Source organism: Fundulus heteroclitus, chromosome 3, assembly GCF_011125445.2.
Source record: "Fundulus heteroclitus isolate FHET01 chromosome 3, MU-UCD_Fhet_4.1, whole genome shotgun sequence".
Taxonomy (NCBI): domain Eukaryota; kingdom Metazoa; phylum Chordata; class Actinopteri; order Cyprinodontiformes; family Fundulidae; genus Fundulus; species Fundulus heteroclitus.
Genome location: NC_046363.1, coordinates 13,214,797 through 13,229,699, shown reverse-complemented (window position 1 = coordinate 13,229,699; position 14,903 = coordinate 13,214,797). Strand labels below are relative to the sequence as shown.

General features: G+C 42.2%; 2 protein-coding genes across 2 annotated transcripts in view; both read right to left on the bottom strand.

Annotated features, from left to right (window-relative positions):
- Positions 1-1,002, bottom strand: part of LOC105927741 (eukaryotic translation initiation factor 3 subunit H) — an 80,936-nt gene extending 79,934 nt beyond the window's left edge. The window contains exon 1 of the mRNA XM_012864658.3: positions 856-1,002. Within this exon, the coding sequence (XP_012720112.2) occupies positions 856-957 (102 nt within the window). The 5' untranslated portion in view covers positions 958-1,002. The remainder of the gene's footprint in view (positions 1-855) is intronic.
- Positions 1,003-2,241: 1,239 nt separating this feature from the next.
- LOC105927731 (double-strand-break repair protein rad21 homolog A) lies at positions 2,242-13,746 on the bottom strand. The gene is made up of 14 exons (XM_012864641.3): positions 13,608-13,746; positions 10,534-10,724; positions 9,930-10,059; positions 9,685-9,784; positions 9,441-9,547; positions 9,157-9,354; positions 8,900-9,022; positions 8,659-8,784; positions 6,128-6,351; positions 5,560-5,713; positions 5,317-5,465; positions 4,390-4,581; positions 3,380-3,463; positions 2,242-3,253 (listed from the first exon to the last, which is right to left on the bottom strand). The coding sequence occupies exons 2-14, from the start codon at positions 10,675-10,677 to the stop codon at positions 3,062-3,064; spliced, it is 1,923 nt and encodes a 640-aa protein (XP_012720095.2). The 5' UTR covers positions 10,678-10,724; positions 13,608-13,746; the 3' UTR covers positions 2,242-3,061.
- Positions 13,747-14,903: the final 1,157 nt, after the last annotated feature.

Genomic DNA, 14,903 nt, shown 5'->3' with positions numbered 1-14,903 from the left:
CCAGAGCCCTTTATGCAAGGAGCTCAGTAGGTGAAATCAATCATGCTCCTCCAACCCTCTGAAACAAGTGCTTCTTTACTCTGGCTGAACACAAACAGGAGCACTTTCTCTCAGTTTTAACGTCAGTGCTTTGACGATCGGAACCACCCGCAACACCAGAGCCGAGTAAGTACAGCCTCTTTAACCGCGCTACAACCACTTCAAGGCCAGTCTTTGATACCTGACGACTCCGATCATCTAGGTTATCGAGTTTTTTTCGAGATTTTTCTAATTTAGGACATGGGACGCCTGATGTAAAACTCTGTAAAAGCTCATGCAGGTCCATATCCTGTTTTTTTTTCCCCCGGACCTATTAGAACTCACACGTTTCGAAATGTTTCCATGTATCCAGGATTAGGATTAGAAAACTACAACAACGTCATCATGAAAGGGACTCAGAATCAACAGACTTTGTCGTGGTGATCTTAGCGAAGTCTGTCATTTATTTATTTATGTTTTCAGAAAAGCTCGCATGCTTTACAGTCTCAAATAGAGGCCAGGACGGATCACCATCATCGTGTGGTGCGATTGTTAACGGGGAGGTCCTGGTTTCCATATTAAACGCCCCAGTAGAAAGATGCTAACATTATAACCAGATTTTTTTGTTTTGTTTTGTTTTTTTATTACATGGCTAACAAACCGTATATGGTCATGTCACTTGTTGGGCTAAAAAAAAAAAAATACAAAAGATAACCGTCAGATTAAGTCAGACTATCTAACCGCCATGATGATGCTAACACCTTAGCATCAGGCTAACTCGGGTTTAATTTGCGGACAGCACCGGCAGCCGGCGACCGGCGCCGCTCAGAAGCTTACCAGTCCCTCGATCTGGATCTGTTTGACCGGGGAGTCCAGGGTGCCGCCTGTAGACGCCATGGGTGCGCTGGGTGACGAGCTCGACTCCTTACGGGTAGCCATTGACACGGGGTCCACGCGAAAGAAAGGGGGGAGGAATTTAGGCGAGGCACGTTTCCCTTTCCTCCGTCCGTGTGGAAACAACAGGAAGGATCAGTTCCGTTAGAAAAAAGATTTTCATACGGCTACTTTAAAAATCAGTCTTGCGAGAAACTTGTCACAAAAGCTCTGAAAAATGTTTTACATTTATCGTTTTTTCCTAATCTTTATGCTAGAATGCTGTAAAATACATATATTTTTTGTTTCATATTTTAAAAATCTAGGGCTTGGTTTAAATTGTTAAAGTACCACAAGACAAGGGACTCTGCTAGTTATGAGCCGTGATGTTCAATCATTCACTATAATGAACTGAACTGATGGTAAGGTATTCCTGAATTGCTACCAGTCCTTCATTACGGTAAAACACAAAATGACAAAGATTCTTGATTCTTTTAATCAGTTTTTTTTTATTATTTTAGGGGGTTAGATTTGACTAACTAGTTCGGTTTAAAATCCTGCAGCTGTCACATAACTAGTTCCTGGAGCGTAAATGCTTATAAACTCCGAATAAGTCCTGGTTACACTGAAAGTGAAATTTAATAAATACAACTAAAGCTATTTTGCATTGTTTTTTGATTGGCTGAACTCTCTATTTTAGGGTTTTCCAGCAGAGAACAGAATTTATGGTATAATTAATGACAACACGTTTTCCAGTTCATCACTTCACCACGTTTGACGGAACCGTGGGTATGATGCTCTTTTGCTCATAAAGTGAGACGTACACCAAACACAGCGTTTTGTCACACCATAGAAGGTGTGTGTTTTTTTTTTGTTGCAAATATGAGCTGGATCTTGTGTTCTTTAAAAAACAAATATGAAAATAAAGAATTCAAACGACTTCATGTTACATGACTATTGAAACTGAACACAAGTTTTATGGTTAATCAGTTAACTCCTAATTTAACAGTTGGTTGGCTTGGAATTGCTTTTTTCCCTGTAGACATTAAACATCTGGATGAAATAAATAAAAACGTATTTGCACATATATCTTTGACATAAAAGTTTGGCGATCTGAAATATTCAAATATGACAAAAAAAAAAAGTAACAAATTATTTTAAAAACCCGACAGATGAGATCAGCCTGAACAACTGCGGCTATTTATGTTCTTTAGAGAATATTTTAAGATACACCATTTAAGATTTGTTCTCAGGGTTGGAGTTGGATAAAGCTGTGTTTTTATTATTATAAGTAAAAAAAAATAAAGATCTACAAGAACATTTGAAGTAAAAAAAAAGGAATACACAGTGTGATTTAACCAAGTACTTATAACACTTTATTTCAAATCTTTACAGATGTATCACAACTAGAAGTTACCCAGAATCTAAAAAGGTGGGATAGTGAACTTAACTGTAACAAGTATATTACCTAGTTACATGATGCAAAAAGGCAAATAAGCATAAAAATAAAATAAAAAAAAGGTACAAAAAAAAAAAAAAAACAAATTTACATAAACCATAGCTGACCAATTGCCTCAATTATACATCTGAATGGTGGTATTTAACGCCACGTCGGGCTTACCAATTTAATGATAGATTAGCATTTTTGTTTGTAAGAGAACAAGTGCAACAGTGAGAAGCTGGGCGAGGTCACACTTCTGAACGATTAAGCAGTACCTTTCCAGAATATCGTTAACAAGCAGATCGTGATACATTGGGCCTTGAAGAGAAGAATAAAACTGGTAATTTTTGGCTGAAAACATGGAGGAAGGGGGCTGATACAAAACGTGTGGAATGAAAACACAACAGTAGTTTAACTTATTAAACAATATGCAGTTAAGTTTACAAATCGGTGACTGAAAAAGGGTTTGCTGTATAAATATAATTGTAAAACATTCCTTATCCCCCTTGAACCAAGAATACTGCATGATTCAAGATTACAGTAAAACCATTTTTTTTTTCAAAAAGGTTCTTAACCCTTACCCCTCTACTCCTCCCCACCCCTCCCCAAGGAACAAAACTGGGCTTACTGGAAAACACAATAAAAAGCCAGAGTTGAGTAATTAAAAAAAAAAAGAGAGAGAGAAGACAAGTATGCCTGCTGCAAGCAGAGTGTTTGTTTTTCCAATGTCTAAATGAGGTGGAACTTTGGTCCCGCCGTGGCGACGATGTCGCTGTAGGGCTCTGACTGAGTGACCTCGATGGCTTGCTGCTTCTTGAGGACGAGGAAACTGTAAAACTTGGCGGCTGCCTGCTTTCTGTTGTTGTTTCGGCACAGCTCGAGGAGACTGACCGACTCGGCGCCGGTCTTTGCCATGACGCGCTGCGGGGACAGAGGACAGAGGCGGAGGAATCAGCCGGTGTGTGATCATCATGAACACAACAGATATATAGACGCTGTCAGTAAGCAGCGTTCATTCAGCTCATGATCAGGGGAATGTTTATGTACCTGCAGACCGTGGAGCATTTGTTGGGTTCTCTTGTTCCATCTCTTCTCTTCTTGATCCTGGTCTCCAGTCTGACTCCCCTCTTCCTGAGAACCAGATCAGCATCAACAGGTTACAACATGTGCCGTGTCTAAACGTTCTTATTTTGGATAGGTTTCCATTAATGCATCATTTTTAAAGTGGAAACATCATATTAGTGATAGACCTACAAATGAACACACAGATACTATAATAAATTATTGAAAATAAGTACAGTAGGAGGGATATTACAACATAAAATAAATGCTGTACAGTTAATAAAAATAGCATGCTCAACTTCTACCAAATGTCCATCTGGGTGGAATCATTAAAAGAAAAGAAGCTGGGCTTTTACTCTGTAAAAACCCGCATGGGTCAATGACCAGTATCAAAGCTTTTAAGTTATTTTTGAAAACTTAAAATCTTATGGTGCTGTTGGTGGTACCCCTCCCCCTCCTGTTTCTGCACACTGCCCATCAGTCAGCAAAGGAAAGACTAGTGAAGACCTGACGCTGGTAGACAAAGACGCAGATCAGGGCGCAGAAACTAAATCACTTTGCCTCATTTCTGCCTCCCAACATAAGTTTAGACGTTTGAATATTTGTCTTTTGTGTGTGTGTGTGTGTCTGTGTGTAGATATTTTATCTGGCGGATTATTCTGTCCAGGGACTGCAGATGACAAACAGCCTTTCGCCCGACTCTTTGCTGCCGGAGCACCAGAGCCACCAGAGCAGCACATCTGCTAATCTCAAAAAGAATCAACAAAAACCGCCTCTACATTTAGTAGCTGTTCCTTCTAGGTTTTTGCTCCACTTTATTAAATCAAACCAACAGGTTAGCTCATAGTTAATAGCTTAGTGTTATGCTGTAAAAATACTGCAGAACTGAGGGGCTGTTTTTTTCCTACTTGAAGCCTTCATAAAATCCCAGGTCAGCCGTGTGACTACCAGCAATAACTTTCCACCCGTGCGGTAGAAAGCTAGCGCTCCCTCACCTCCTCCTCCTCGCTGTCATCCTTCTTATCCTTTTCCTTGTCGTTGAGAAGGTCGAGCTCGGGGACAAGCTGAGTGAGGTTGACACTGGCCTCCTCTGGGGGCAGATCAACCTGAGGCATGTCTAGCCTTTGTGACAGGTCTGAGTGGTCAGCCACTTGCTGCTGCTGCTGCTGCTGCTCCAGGGGAGTCATCTGAAAGAGGAAAGATTGCAACCAAGCATTGGTTAGGGGAAGACTTACAGAGCATAGATGATTTCCTTCCTCAACTCTTATCAAATCCACTTTCCCAGGAAGTTCCTAATTTCACGATCATATATTAGATGACCAGTCTGACCAGTGAGGCCTGACGAAGATTACTAAAAAAATCTGAGACAACTCAGATACCAGGGTTCCTACAGCATAAGGCAAGTTAAATTCAAGACTTTTTAAGACGTTTTAATGCCACTTGAAATAAAAAGTTAAGACCAAATTCACGATAAACAAGAAAAAAACCTGGTTGCGACAACTTCACCCAAATGTTTATTTTAACATAAACCATTACTTTCTGGCCCAGTAGACATGTTTAAAACTTTGAAAAACATTCCATATAGGAAGAAAGCTAAAAAACACAAATTACAGATATATTTTTAACAACTACTGAACTGAATTCTCAAACTTTGTTTTGTTCCCTACTAAAATAAACTATTTTGGTGTCTGGTAAACAATTTTAAGACCTAAGAAAGACTGATTTAAGACATTTTAATGCCAATTAAGGCCTTAGTTTTAAGTTACAGAATTCAATGCCTTTTAAGACTTTTTAAGGATCCGCGGGAACCCTGAGATACGTTTTCACAGCTGAAACCAACAACGACCATTAATTGTCAGTTGAAACATAAACCAGGAGGATTTCCCACAGCTGTGCGTCTCCCAGGTAAACGGAGTACTAACAGGAAGGGCGCTCTCTTTGTCCACGGGCTGCTTGCGTCTGACGCCGCGGGGGGTGGATGGAGGGGGCATCACGGCTTCGTCCAAGGTCGTCCTGCTGCCTTCCATCGCTGAGGCAGCCAGTATGCTGGGCTCCTCCATGATAGTCTGGTCTGGGGAGACGACAGGGGAAACGGTCAAAACACCATTTCTGCCACATTCCAAAACACGGGACAAGGATCGCTCCCATTCTCCAGAAGCACTCACCGATAACATCTCTGTTCTGCGGCATGATCTCCTCCCGGGGCACCTCTGGGTTCTCCAGCTCTTTGAGGAACTCGTCCAGGCTGTCCGCTTCGCCTCCCTTCCTGCGTTTCCTCAGCTCGTCTGGCACCAGAGGAGTCAGGCAGCGCGTGAACATCTGACAAGAGATGGGATGACAAAGCATGGGGAACAGGGCTCCTTCTTGGACACGCACAAACTTTGCTAGACAGAAATGCAACGCAACAAACTCCACGGTGGAACAGATGCAAGAAAACGTTGAGTTATGCAGCCACACGTCCCCATTTAGCATTCAGAACAAGTGGAAGACGAGGGAGAAAGGAGACAAAACCAAATCTCTTTATTCGTCTGCGGTTCCCCGGGTGCACCGGTTTTAAATCTTAAACCCTGAACAGAATCTCAATGAAAGCTAGACTTCAGTTTCAAACCAACTTTGACAACATCATCATCCCGCTGCACCTAAATCCTACAGAAACGGTGCCTGAATGGGATCTCAGGAAGACGAATGCCTGCTCTGTGCTGTAAACCCACTGAGCCGGCGCGCCACCGGTACCTTGAGCAGGCGGGCGTTCCAGAGGGGCTGAGCAGGCAGGGAGAACAGCTTCTCCACGCCGCCGGTCTCCTTCCACATCATGAGCTTCTTAGTGGGAGGAGCCAGATCCAGGGTGGTCACGATGTCCGAGTAGTCGGACAGCTGGGCTCTGATGGTCTTGCTGTCCAACTCCTTCACGCTGTCGACAATCAGCTTCCTTTTACGCTTCGCCTTCGTCTCCTTCACTGCAAAGAACAAACGCGCAAAAAAGGTGAACACGCTGCTCATCTGTTGCACCCCTCACCAAAACAAATGAGCCCTAAAAAGCTTCTGTGGAGCGCCTCAGTCGTTACTAGTCCTCAGTGTTTTTGTAATTTTGCTCATCTTCACAGGGATAGAGCTGATAAAAGCCAGTTAAACAGTCTGAATTCATCTAAAAGTTAGTGTTAAACTGGCCCTGTCCTCTATGCCTGTAGTTCAGGCTATGACTGAAGAATAATGTGTTAAACTAATGATTTTCACCCTGAAATCTGTCACCAAACAAAACGTGTCGGGAGACGAATGAAAAGCAGGAATTTACAGAACACGCCTCAGACTTTTTAAAAACATGATCGTAAACAGGTAAGTCCATTAAAAGACATTTTTTTACATGTATCTTAATGGAATTTTTATTCATTCTTACAAGTTTGTATGTATGATGCTGTAAATCTGTGTGGTGATGTATATATGCGTGTATGAGAATACGTAGCTACAAAACAAATTGCTCCCACAGGGGACAGTAAAGGAAATGGAACTTGGATAACAGATGGGTTTAAACTCCAGGTTCAATTTCTTCAGATCGCTTGTTCTGAAAGATTTCAGCCCAGTTTTGCTGCCATTTGTTGGGACAAAGTCGGATTAGCACCAAAAACGCATTTTCCTCCATCAATCAATGTGGAAGTCTTGAGTTTCTATCTCAAGACAGTGAAGCACCTTTATGCTGATAGAATAGAAAGTACTACTGTGGCCAATTATTGAGGTTTGCTTCACACCACGCCCGTGTTTAGTTACACTCAATATGACGGCAAACATAGCTCATGCAAATAATTTCCAGATTCTCCAGATGGATGCCATATTTAAAGAAATACATTTTCGCCATAACAAAACACAGTATAAAGCTGTAATGTTCTAGATAAAGCAGCACTGTGTTTTAGCTTAAAGCTATAGTCGGTAATCCTGTTCAGAAAAACTTTTTGTTATACTGGGTGAAATTGTCCTGTAGTAAATACTTTATGTATTCAGAAAAAGGAATTAAAAATCATTCTCTGTGGGAGCTGCAGGCTGTAAAAACTCTGACCAATCACTGCTCTTCACACAGAAGAGCAGTGATTGGTCAGAGTTTTGGTCCTGCTCTCGCTCTCTAGTTTCTGCCTGCGCACTTCTAGTGTTTATGTATCAGGTTAGCTTAGCGGTTAGCTTCAGTGTTAGCTGTTCATTGTAGCTCCGCTGCCCTCACCGAAGACTTTGAAATGGCTGACAGTCGCAAGAAGCAAACTGCGTACATGATAGTGAGAAGAAGAGGAAGGCCTCAGTAGAAGGAAATAAGACCAGAGTGGATTTGGGAGATTTTGTTCACACAATCTCCACAAAGAGCCGAAGAGCAGGTATTATTCAAAAAAGGGACTCGGGGAAACTCTCGGAAGAAAACCACAGACTCTAGCTTTGAGATATATATTATATAGATATAATAATATATAGATATATATTAAATGGTTTTTCAGGTCAATATTGAGTGCTTGGCACGTATGGATGCTCCGTACAGACTGCCCTTCTCAAAAACATGCCTATGTAACTTGGAGGTAATGTCAATCTGGAAGTCTAGTTGAGCACTGAGGAGATCCGTAGCTGCAGCTGCTTAAATTGTTGCTGCAAACCTCAATTTGCTTCATTTACGAGATGAATAAATATGTGAATGCAGCCATCAGGGGTCACAAAACCCACTAATGCCCCCGCTGCAGTTAACTGATGCAGCTGGTTTTGAACTCTGTAACCCAGCAGGCACGGCTGGAAAAGGGCCTTCACGTCCCTCTTCAACAAGAATCTCAGGAATTTTGAGAAGGTCAGCAAAGCTTTTTTTCTATGAAAGCATCAAACACAGCAGAAAGTTACATGTTCTGGTTCTGTTTAACCATTAGCAACTCGCTGATAGACCCGTAACTCCTCTGTTCAGTAATAAAGTAGGTAGAGGCTTTCAAAAACAACATTAATCTACGTGTTAGGACCAAAAGGATGCACACATTAATAAACATAGCAAATGATTGCTAATTTACTGACTAATTAGTGGTTTCACTCCAGTTACGACAATAAATAAAAAATTATATTGCTAAAATCTTTAAAAAAGAATCTCATGTCGTCCTTTCATCACAGCGGTTCTGCACAAATACTTCTTAAAATGATTTGAATAAGAAAAATCTGTGTTTATTAATGTACATTGACAGGTTTGTCGTCACGCGTTAGCCCCGTTTAGATATTTACGATCATTCTTAGAGGCTGAGTGAAATAATGAGGCATACCAGTGATGTCGATGGGCTCCAGGGCAAAGGCCTCCTCTTCGTTGTGGACCAGGGTGGTCTGCTCTGTTTGGTCAGCCATTGCTGGCAGCTGCTCTGCCGGGCAGGAATCAGGACTGTCTGGTCCCGCTTGACACACAGAGGAAAAACAACATCATTTTTATCCTAAATGTGAGCACTAAAAATACGCCTGTTCCAGTTTAAAAACAGACGGAAAACCAAACAGCTTCAAGGCCTCGCTTACGAGAGTGAAGGTTGTCAAAGTCATCCTCATCATCCCCGTGATCTGGAGGCATCATGACGCTTTCTGTGATCGCCGGAGGATCATCAAAGATGCCGCCTCCATCTTCACTCAGCATGTTGTCAACTGAGGGCAAAATTAAAAAAGATTGACATCATTTTCACAATAAAAAAAGAAGTTTCATACCACAAGAAGACACATAAATAAATAAATAAATAAATAAATGAATGAATGAATGAATGAATGAATGAATAGCCCACCTAGCATTCCACCATCACTGTTGCCCATGGAGCCGTCTCCGAAGTCGTCATACTCCATGTGGTTGGACTTGTCCGGGAGATTAGCCGGACCCGGCTCGGCCTCGAGCAGGAGGTTAGGGGCAGTGGCACCCTGCATTATGTCATCTTCGAATGTGCTGGCGTCACGCATCATCTCCCGGTCATCCATGCCGAAATCAGCTGGGGAATCCAGCAGAAAGGAGCGTTAGCGGGCAGAGACCGTAGTTGGATGATGCTGAGACATGAACAAAGCGTGCGTGTCCTACCAAAGTCATTGTCGTGCAAGAGGCTGAGGTTTCCAACATCTTCCCTCATCGTGATCTCTTCTACTCTGCTCTGGTTCAAGGTGAACTGCTGAGCCACATCGATGTCACTGTTGGCAATATCAGAGAGGACAATCAGGTCGACCATCAAACTCAAACTGACCTCAATATCTCCCTCATTATTTGCTGTTAGGTGTTTAAGAGACAATAAATGATCCACCAGGACCTTTAACTCTGGTACACTTACTCCAGGTCAGGAAGCGGCTGGTCGAAGTCATGGAACTCCTCGGGTAAGGTGATGGCATTATATGCAGCCTCTCTATTTTCCTCAGGTAGATCCACAACACCTGAACACAGAAACATGTGACGATGAAATGCAGAACACGACTCCAGCCCACAGTCTCTTTAACAGTTAGCAAAATCTATATAACAACCGCTGGAGGTGGGCACAAGCAGCCACAGACAATAGGCGGACGGCGGCCAACGGCCTACCTGGCCTGAAGGCCATTTTGATCTTGATGAAGGCTTCGTTACAGTCAGCAAGCAGGTACTTGGCCTTTCTGTGGTAGATTCGCACAACTCCGAGGAGCAAGTGGCCAGAAGTGCGCAACGCCATCTTCACCTGAGGAGGAGGAAGCATGAGATCCATTAAACCCCCGTGAAAAGGAGACGACTCGTACTGTAAAGGCAACACTGTAGACTGCTGGTGAAGGCAAAGGCTAAACAATATGATGACGGCGAATAGAATGAAAAAGGGGGGGGGAAACCTTTCATTTTGGTGCATATAAATAAATAAAAATCAGCCATGCTTAAGCTACCTGAACAATCTAATAAAGGGATAAATGGCTCACTCTGCATTAGTATTATAGACCGACTCCAACATGCAATAACCATTTTCCCAAAAAGGGCCGATTACTCAAAAACAGCTCAGGGAGGGTGAAATAATACGCAGCGGCTGATGTAAATCAACTCCCAGTGTTATCATGACTTCGCTCGGTGGCAGCGCATCACTTTAATGATGGTAAATCCCACATCAGCACCTGGTCCAGGCTGGACCTACAGTCTGTGCCGCAGAAAGCAAACAGAGCCTTGTTACCTTGGGAGAGATGATGCTCTCCACGCTGCTCTCCAGGTTGCATTCAAACACGTGGGCCTTGGTCAGCTTTTTGTCCCAATGGGCCGCCAGCCAGATCTTGGCCAGCGGCCCACGTTTGCTGAGGACAAAGTGGGCGTAGAACATGGCCCTGGTTCCTCTGGTTCAAACACGCCAACTGTGGTGTGGTTTACCTATAAGAAACAAAAAAAAGATTCAGTTGCACACATGAGGGGGAAGAAGGTGGGCAGGGTTGCAGTAAACCAAACTATCCCACAGTTCTGTTGGACACTACAACCATAAACAGAACATGCCCTGTGGGGGAGGGTTATGCCCTTCTGTGGGTGATCGATCGCAGCAACAGTTTCCAAAAGGTAGCAACTAATAGGTTTGTTACCATGATCGTCGTTTTACGCCGACCGCTGGCTTTGTTGTTACTGCGCCGTCGCCTATAATCAGCCGTTGATTTGCATCAATTAGAGGTTCCAGTTCGGAGAACCATCGAGGTTAACAAATAGGAAAGTAGACCAGTATATAATTTCTCTTTTGTTTCCTCGCCGGTGGACGACGTAGAAGCGGGAATGTTTCCAACAGTTGGTTAAACAAACATGTGCCTGGTTTAGCCCAAGGAGGATTAAAAAGAATATAGAATAAAACGAACCAAATAGTGTTTTAGTGGAGATGCCAGGAGCATCTTGTGGAATAATGACATTGCCCTTCCTGAATGACATTAAAGAATCAGTAATATTAGGTCTGTTTTTTTACATTTCCCACAAATAACATCTCCCAGAAGCAAATGTATTTCCGCTTAACAAAAGTCATGTTTTTCCTTTGCTTTAGCAATAAAATGACAGTTATTTAAAAATGACAAATTTTGTCATAGTACATTTTTATCAAGAAATTATAATTTGCCTCTTTTTCCCTTCCAAAATGTCATGTAACATTTGCAGGTCTCGTTGAGTTTTATTTCCCTGGACTATTCCCTGGAGTGTAAAGGCTGCAGACCCCTGGAGCAGACGAGTCTCGTGTGTGCGTCAAAGCGTCGCCATCTTTAGTTGGTGAACCCAAACCGCGGCTCAAAGCACACACCATCTGTCCGGTTGATTGAGCGGACGGACGGGACATGGAGGTATTCTGACGCATCTAAAGCAACTGGCTAAAAGGCAACGCGTTGCTTTGCGGTACTTGACCTGTCGCTCAGATAAAATTCAACCAAGGGGAACGCGTGCCGATTCCAATGTCTGCCCATATTTCCAAGCAGCCATGCACCAAAAATAATCTAATGAGCACATGGGATGGCCAGCCTGATAACAGTCCCTAATCTAGGGCTGGACCATCTAGGAAAAAAAGCATATTGATAAAATAGAAATCATATTTATCGACGGCAATAATTATCAACAAATTCAAAACATAGATTTTAAGTGGAGCCCTGGTAATTGTATGCTGCTGCTTAGCGACCTATTTTTTAATACAGAACCCACAAACACTTTTTTTTAAAGAACATGTGCTGATGAACTCTCTGAAGGGGGCGGAGCTTGGTGACAGCGCGGCCCTGGGTCTGACTGTGATTGGTTGGGAAGATGTAATGACTGTAATATTAATGTACAGGGCTGGAACGCAACAGGAAGGAAAACTGTTAATCTATTTTGTACTTTTTTCTATCATCGATATACGTGTAGCAATCGATATATATTGTTATTGGATTGTTGTCCAGCTCTACCCTAATCCATCGAAAAGACTATTTCAAAACAACCTTAATTTTAGATTTTATCTATTTATCATGAAATCCAATAAATGTAAAGGCATCTGTTTTCATGTGCTTATGTGAAGTGTTTTTTTTATGTTGACAAGATATTATACTGTAACAAATCGGACCGTTTGGCTGAATTTAGGATTATTATCAGTTAATTACCTTGGTAGTATTATATACTCAATAGTAATAACAGGTAAAAAGGTTCGAATTTCTAACATTCGTTCAGTTTCACCGCAATGAAAATAATAAATTATAACTGTATGGTGTCACTGGCAAGTTTTCAGACGTTTTCAACGCGAATTTAACCGAATTGGCCCAGAATGCTGGCTTTTAACAGGCATAACTTTAACACAGAACCTCGTTTTTTTTTATCTCGAGTTACCTTAACGTCCCGCCTGTGTTCGTATACATCTTTTTGACAAAATGTCCAGCATACCCATTACACATTTTATTCCCCAGAGAGGTCAAAAAGACTGTCGACGTGAATAAAAAAAATAAACGTTTTTTTTCCCCCGTAAAGCAGTTCGTTTATAAACGTGTCTTTATAGTTCGGGTGTTAGCACTTCACCTGTAATGGTCTAATATCCAACGAGGCGATAAACATATCGCATTAAAATCTATTTAATTATTATTGTAATAACAGGTCGGGTAAATTCATAGATTAAAGAGAGCTTAATAAAGGGCTGCCTTTATTTTAACTCCGAGGATCTCTCGGTAGGGGAAGGGGGGGGGGGGGCACACGTTGGAAACGCCAGGACTTTTACGTCAACGAGCCCTAAAGTTCCGCTCTCTAAACTCCTTGTCGCCGATGGAAATGTGACTGCCGTGCTTACAGAAAGACGAAAATGTACCGGAAAATTAATTTACGTGACTTTATACGGCTCCGGTTGCAAATAACGAGCAAAAAGCGCCAAATGAAGCGGGAGGGGGGGCGCCAGCAAATAGTCGGCGCCATCAAGTGGGACGACCCAAATTAGCCGACAGCTAACTACAAAAGGAGGAACGACGTCGTAAACTTGATGGTGCGGCTGCAGAAGTTAAGGATAAAATCGTTCGTTTTAGACTCCAGGTCGACGTATAACTATCTTTAAGCACAGAATAAAGTCCATAGGAGTTGGCAAACCCGTCAGAAAAAGGCGCCGCTGGACGGCTGCTCATACTTTTCTAGCCCCTCTTCATCAGCTCGACACTGTCGTTAGCCGCTGTCCAACGGTCCTCCATACAATGGAGGCCGCGACGAACAAAGTCCAGCGTGCACGCCGGCCTCCTCACGGAAAACACACAGAAAGCAGCGCGTCGACAGGTCCGCTGCAGGCATACTTACCGAGAGGAGACCTCTTGGAGTAAAATCACAAAGATTAGGTAATTTCTCCCAGCGAGCTCTCCCCTGTTGTACTCATTAAAACAGCCAAGATGGCGCCAGCCGCCTTCCTCCCGCTCAGCGCTGTCCTTTTAAAATCGGCAGGATGTTTACAGTCAAAAAAACGACGGAGGAGGAGGAGCCTTGCCGGAGACGGCTTCCTGCTGTGCGCGGCGACAGGAGATAGGGGGCGCTGTGACACAAAGGCCAACCGCAGGAAGAACAGCGTCTCAATCAACCGTGACGACAAAATCTGCACATAGGATGCCTGTAAAGCAAAAATTACTATCAATATTATTAGTAGGAACTTATTAAATCTCTGAAGCGGCCAAATATCCAAGCACAGTGGTAAATTACCTGATGTTATAAATGTTTTTTGTTTTTTTACTGAGTGCAAAAGTGCACGTAGTCCAATAGTCAATGATTTACTTAATACACGCACAATAATTACATTAATAAACATATGATTTGTTTTCATTTATGATCAAGAATTTCAATTAAAGTGTATGAAATGCATAATTTAACTACAAAGCACAAACATATCAATGTCTCAATAATGTATTAAGCACATAAAGGAATCAAATGTTGAAGCCATCCATAACATAGATAACATAGTTTCAATATGTGATACGTTTTTTGTATTCTCTGTGTAACAGCCCATTTTGAAATTAATAAAATAAATGAAAGAAAAAAATAGAATTAGAAAAACAACTAAATAATTATATACACTTAAAATATATTGCACACATATTTAGTATGTATTTGTCTCCTGTTTGAAATGCTTTGTATTTATAAAATGACTTAAACATTTATTGTGCACCTGTATTTGTATGTTTTTAATATTGCACATATAAATATCATTATAAACTTATTTATCTACCTTTTTCCTGATTTGCTGCTCTGGTTTTCATCATTCTGTTAGCTGTGACACCACCCAGGGGAGGCAGATCATTTGCTATTAACATATAACACAGACAGGATTCCTGGATCAATGTGTGCTTCTGTGCTTTTGTGTCTCTGCTCTGTCTTCTCTAACCACCAGTCGGTCGAGGCAGATGACCGTTCACACTGAGCCTGGTTCTGGTTCTGCTGGAGGTTTTCCTTCCTGTTAAAGGGGAGTTTTCCTCTCCACTGTTGCTTCATGCATGCTCAGCATGAGGGATTGCTGCAAAGCCATGGACAATGTAGACCACTGTCCCTGTGGCTCTGGTCTTTCTGGAGGAGTGAATGCTGCTTGTCAAGACTTGATGCAATCTGCTG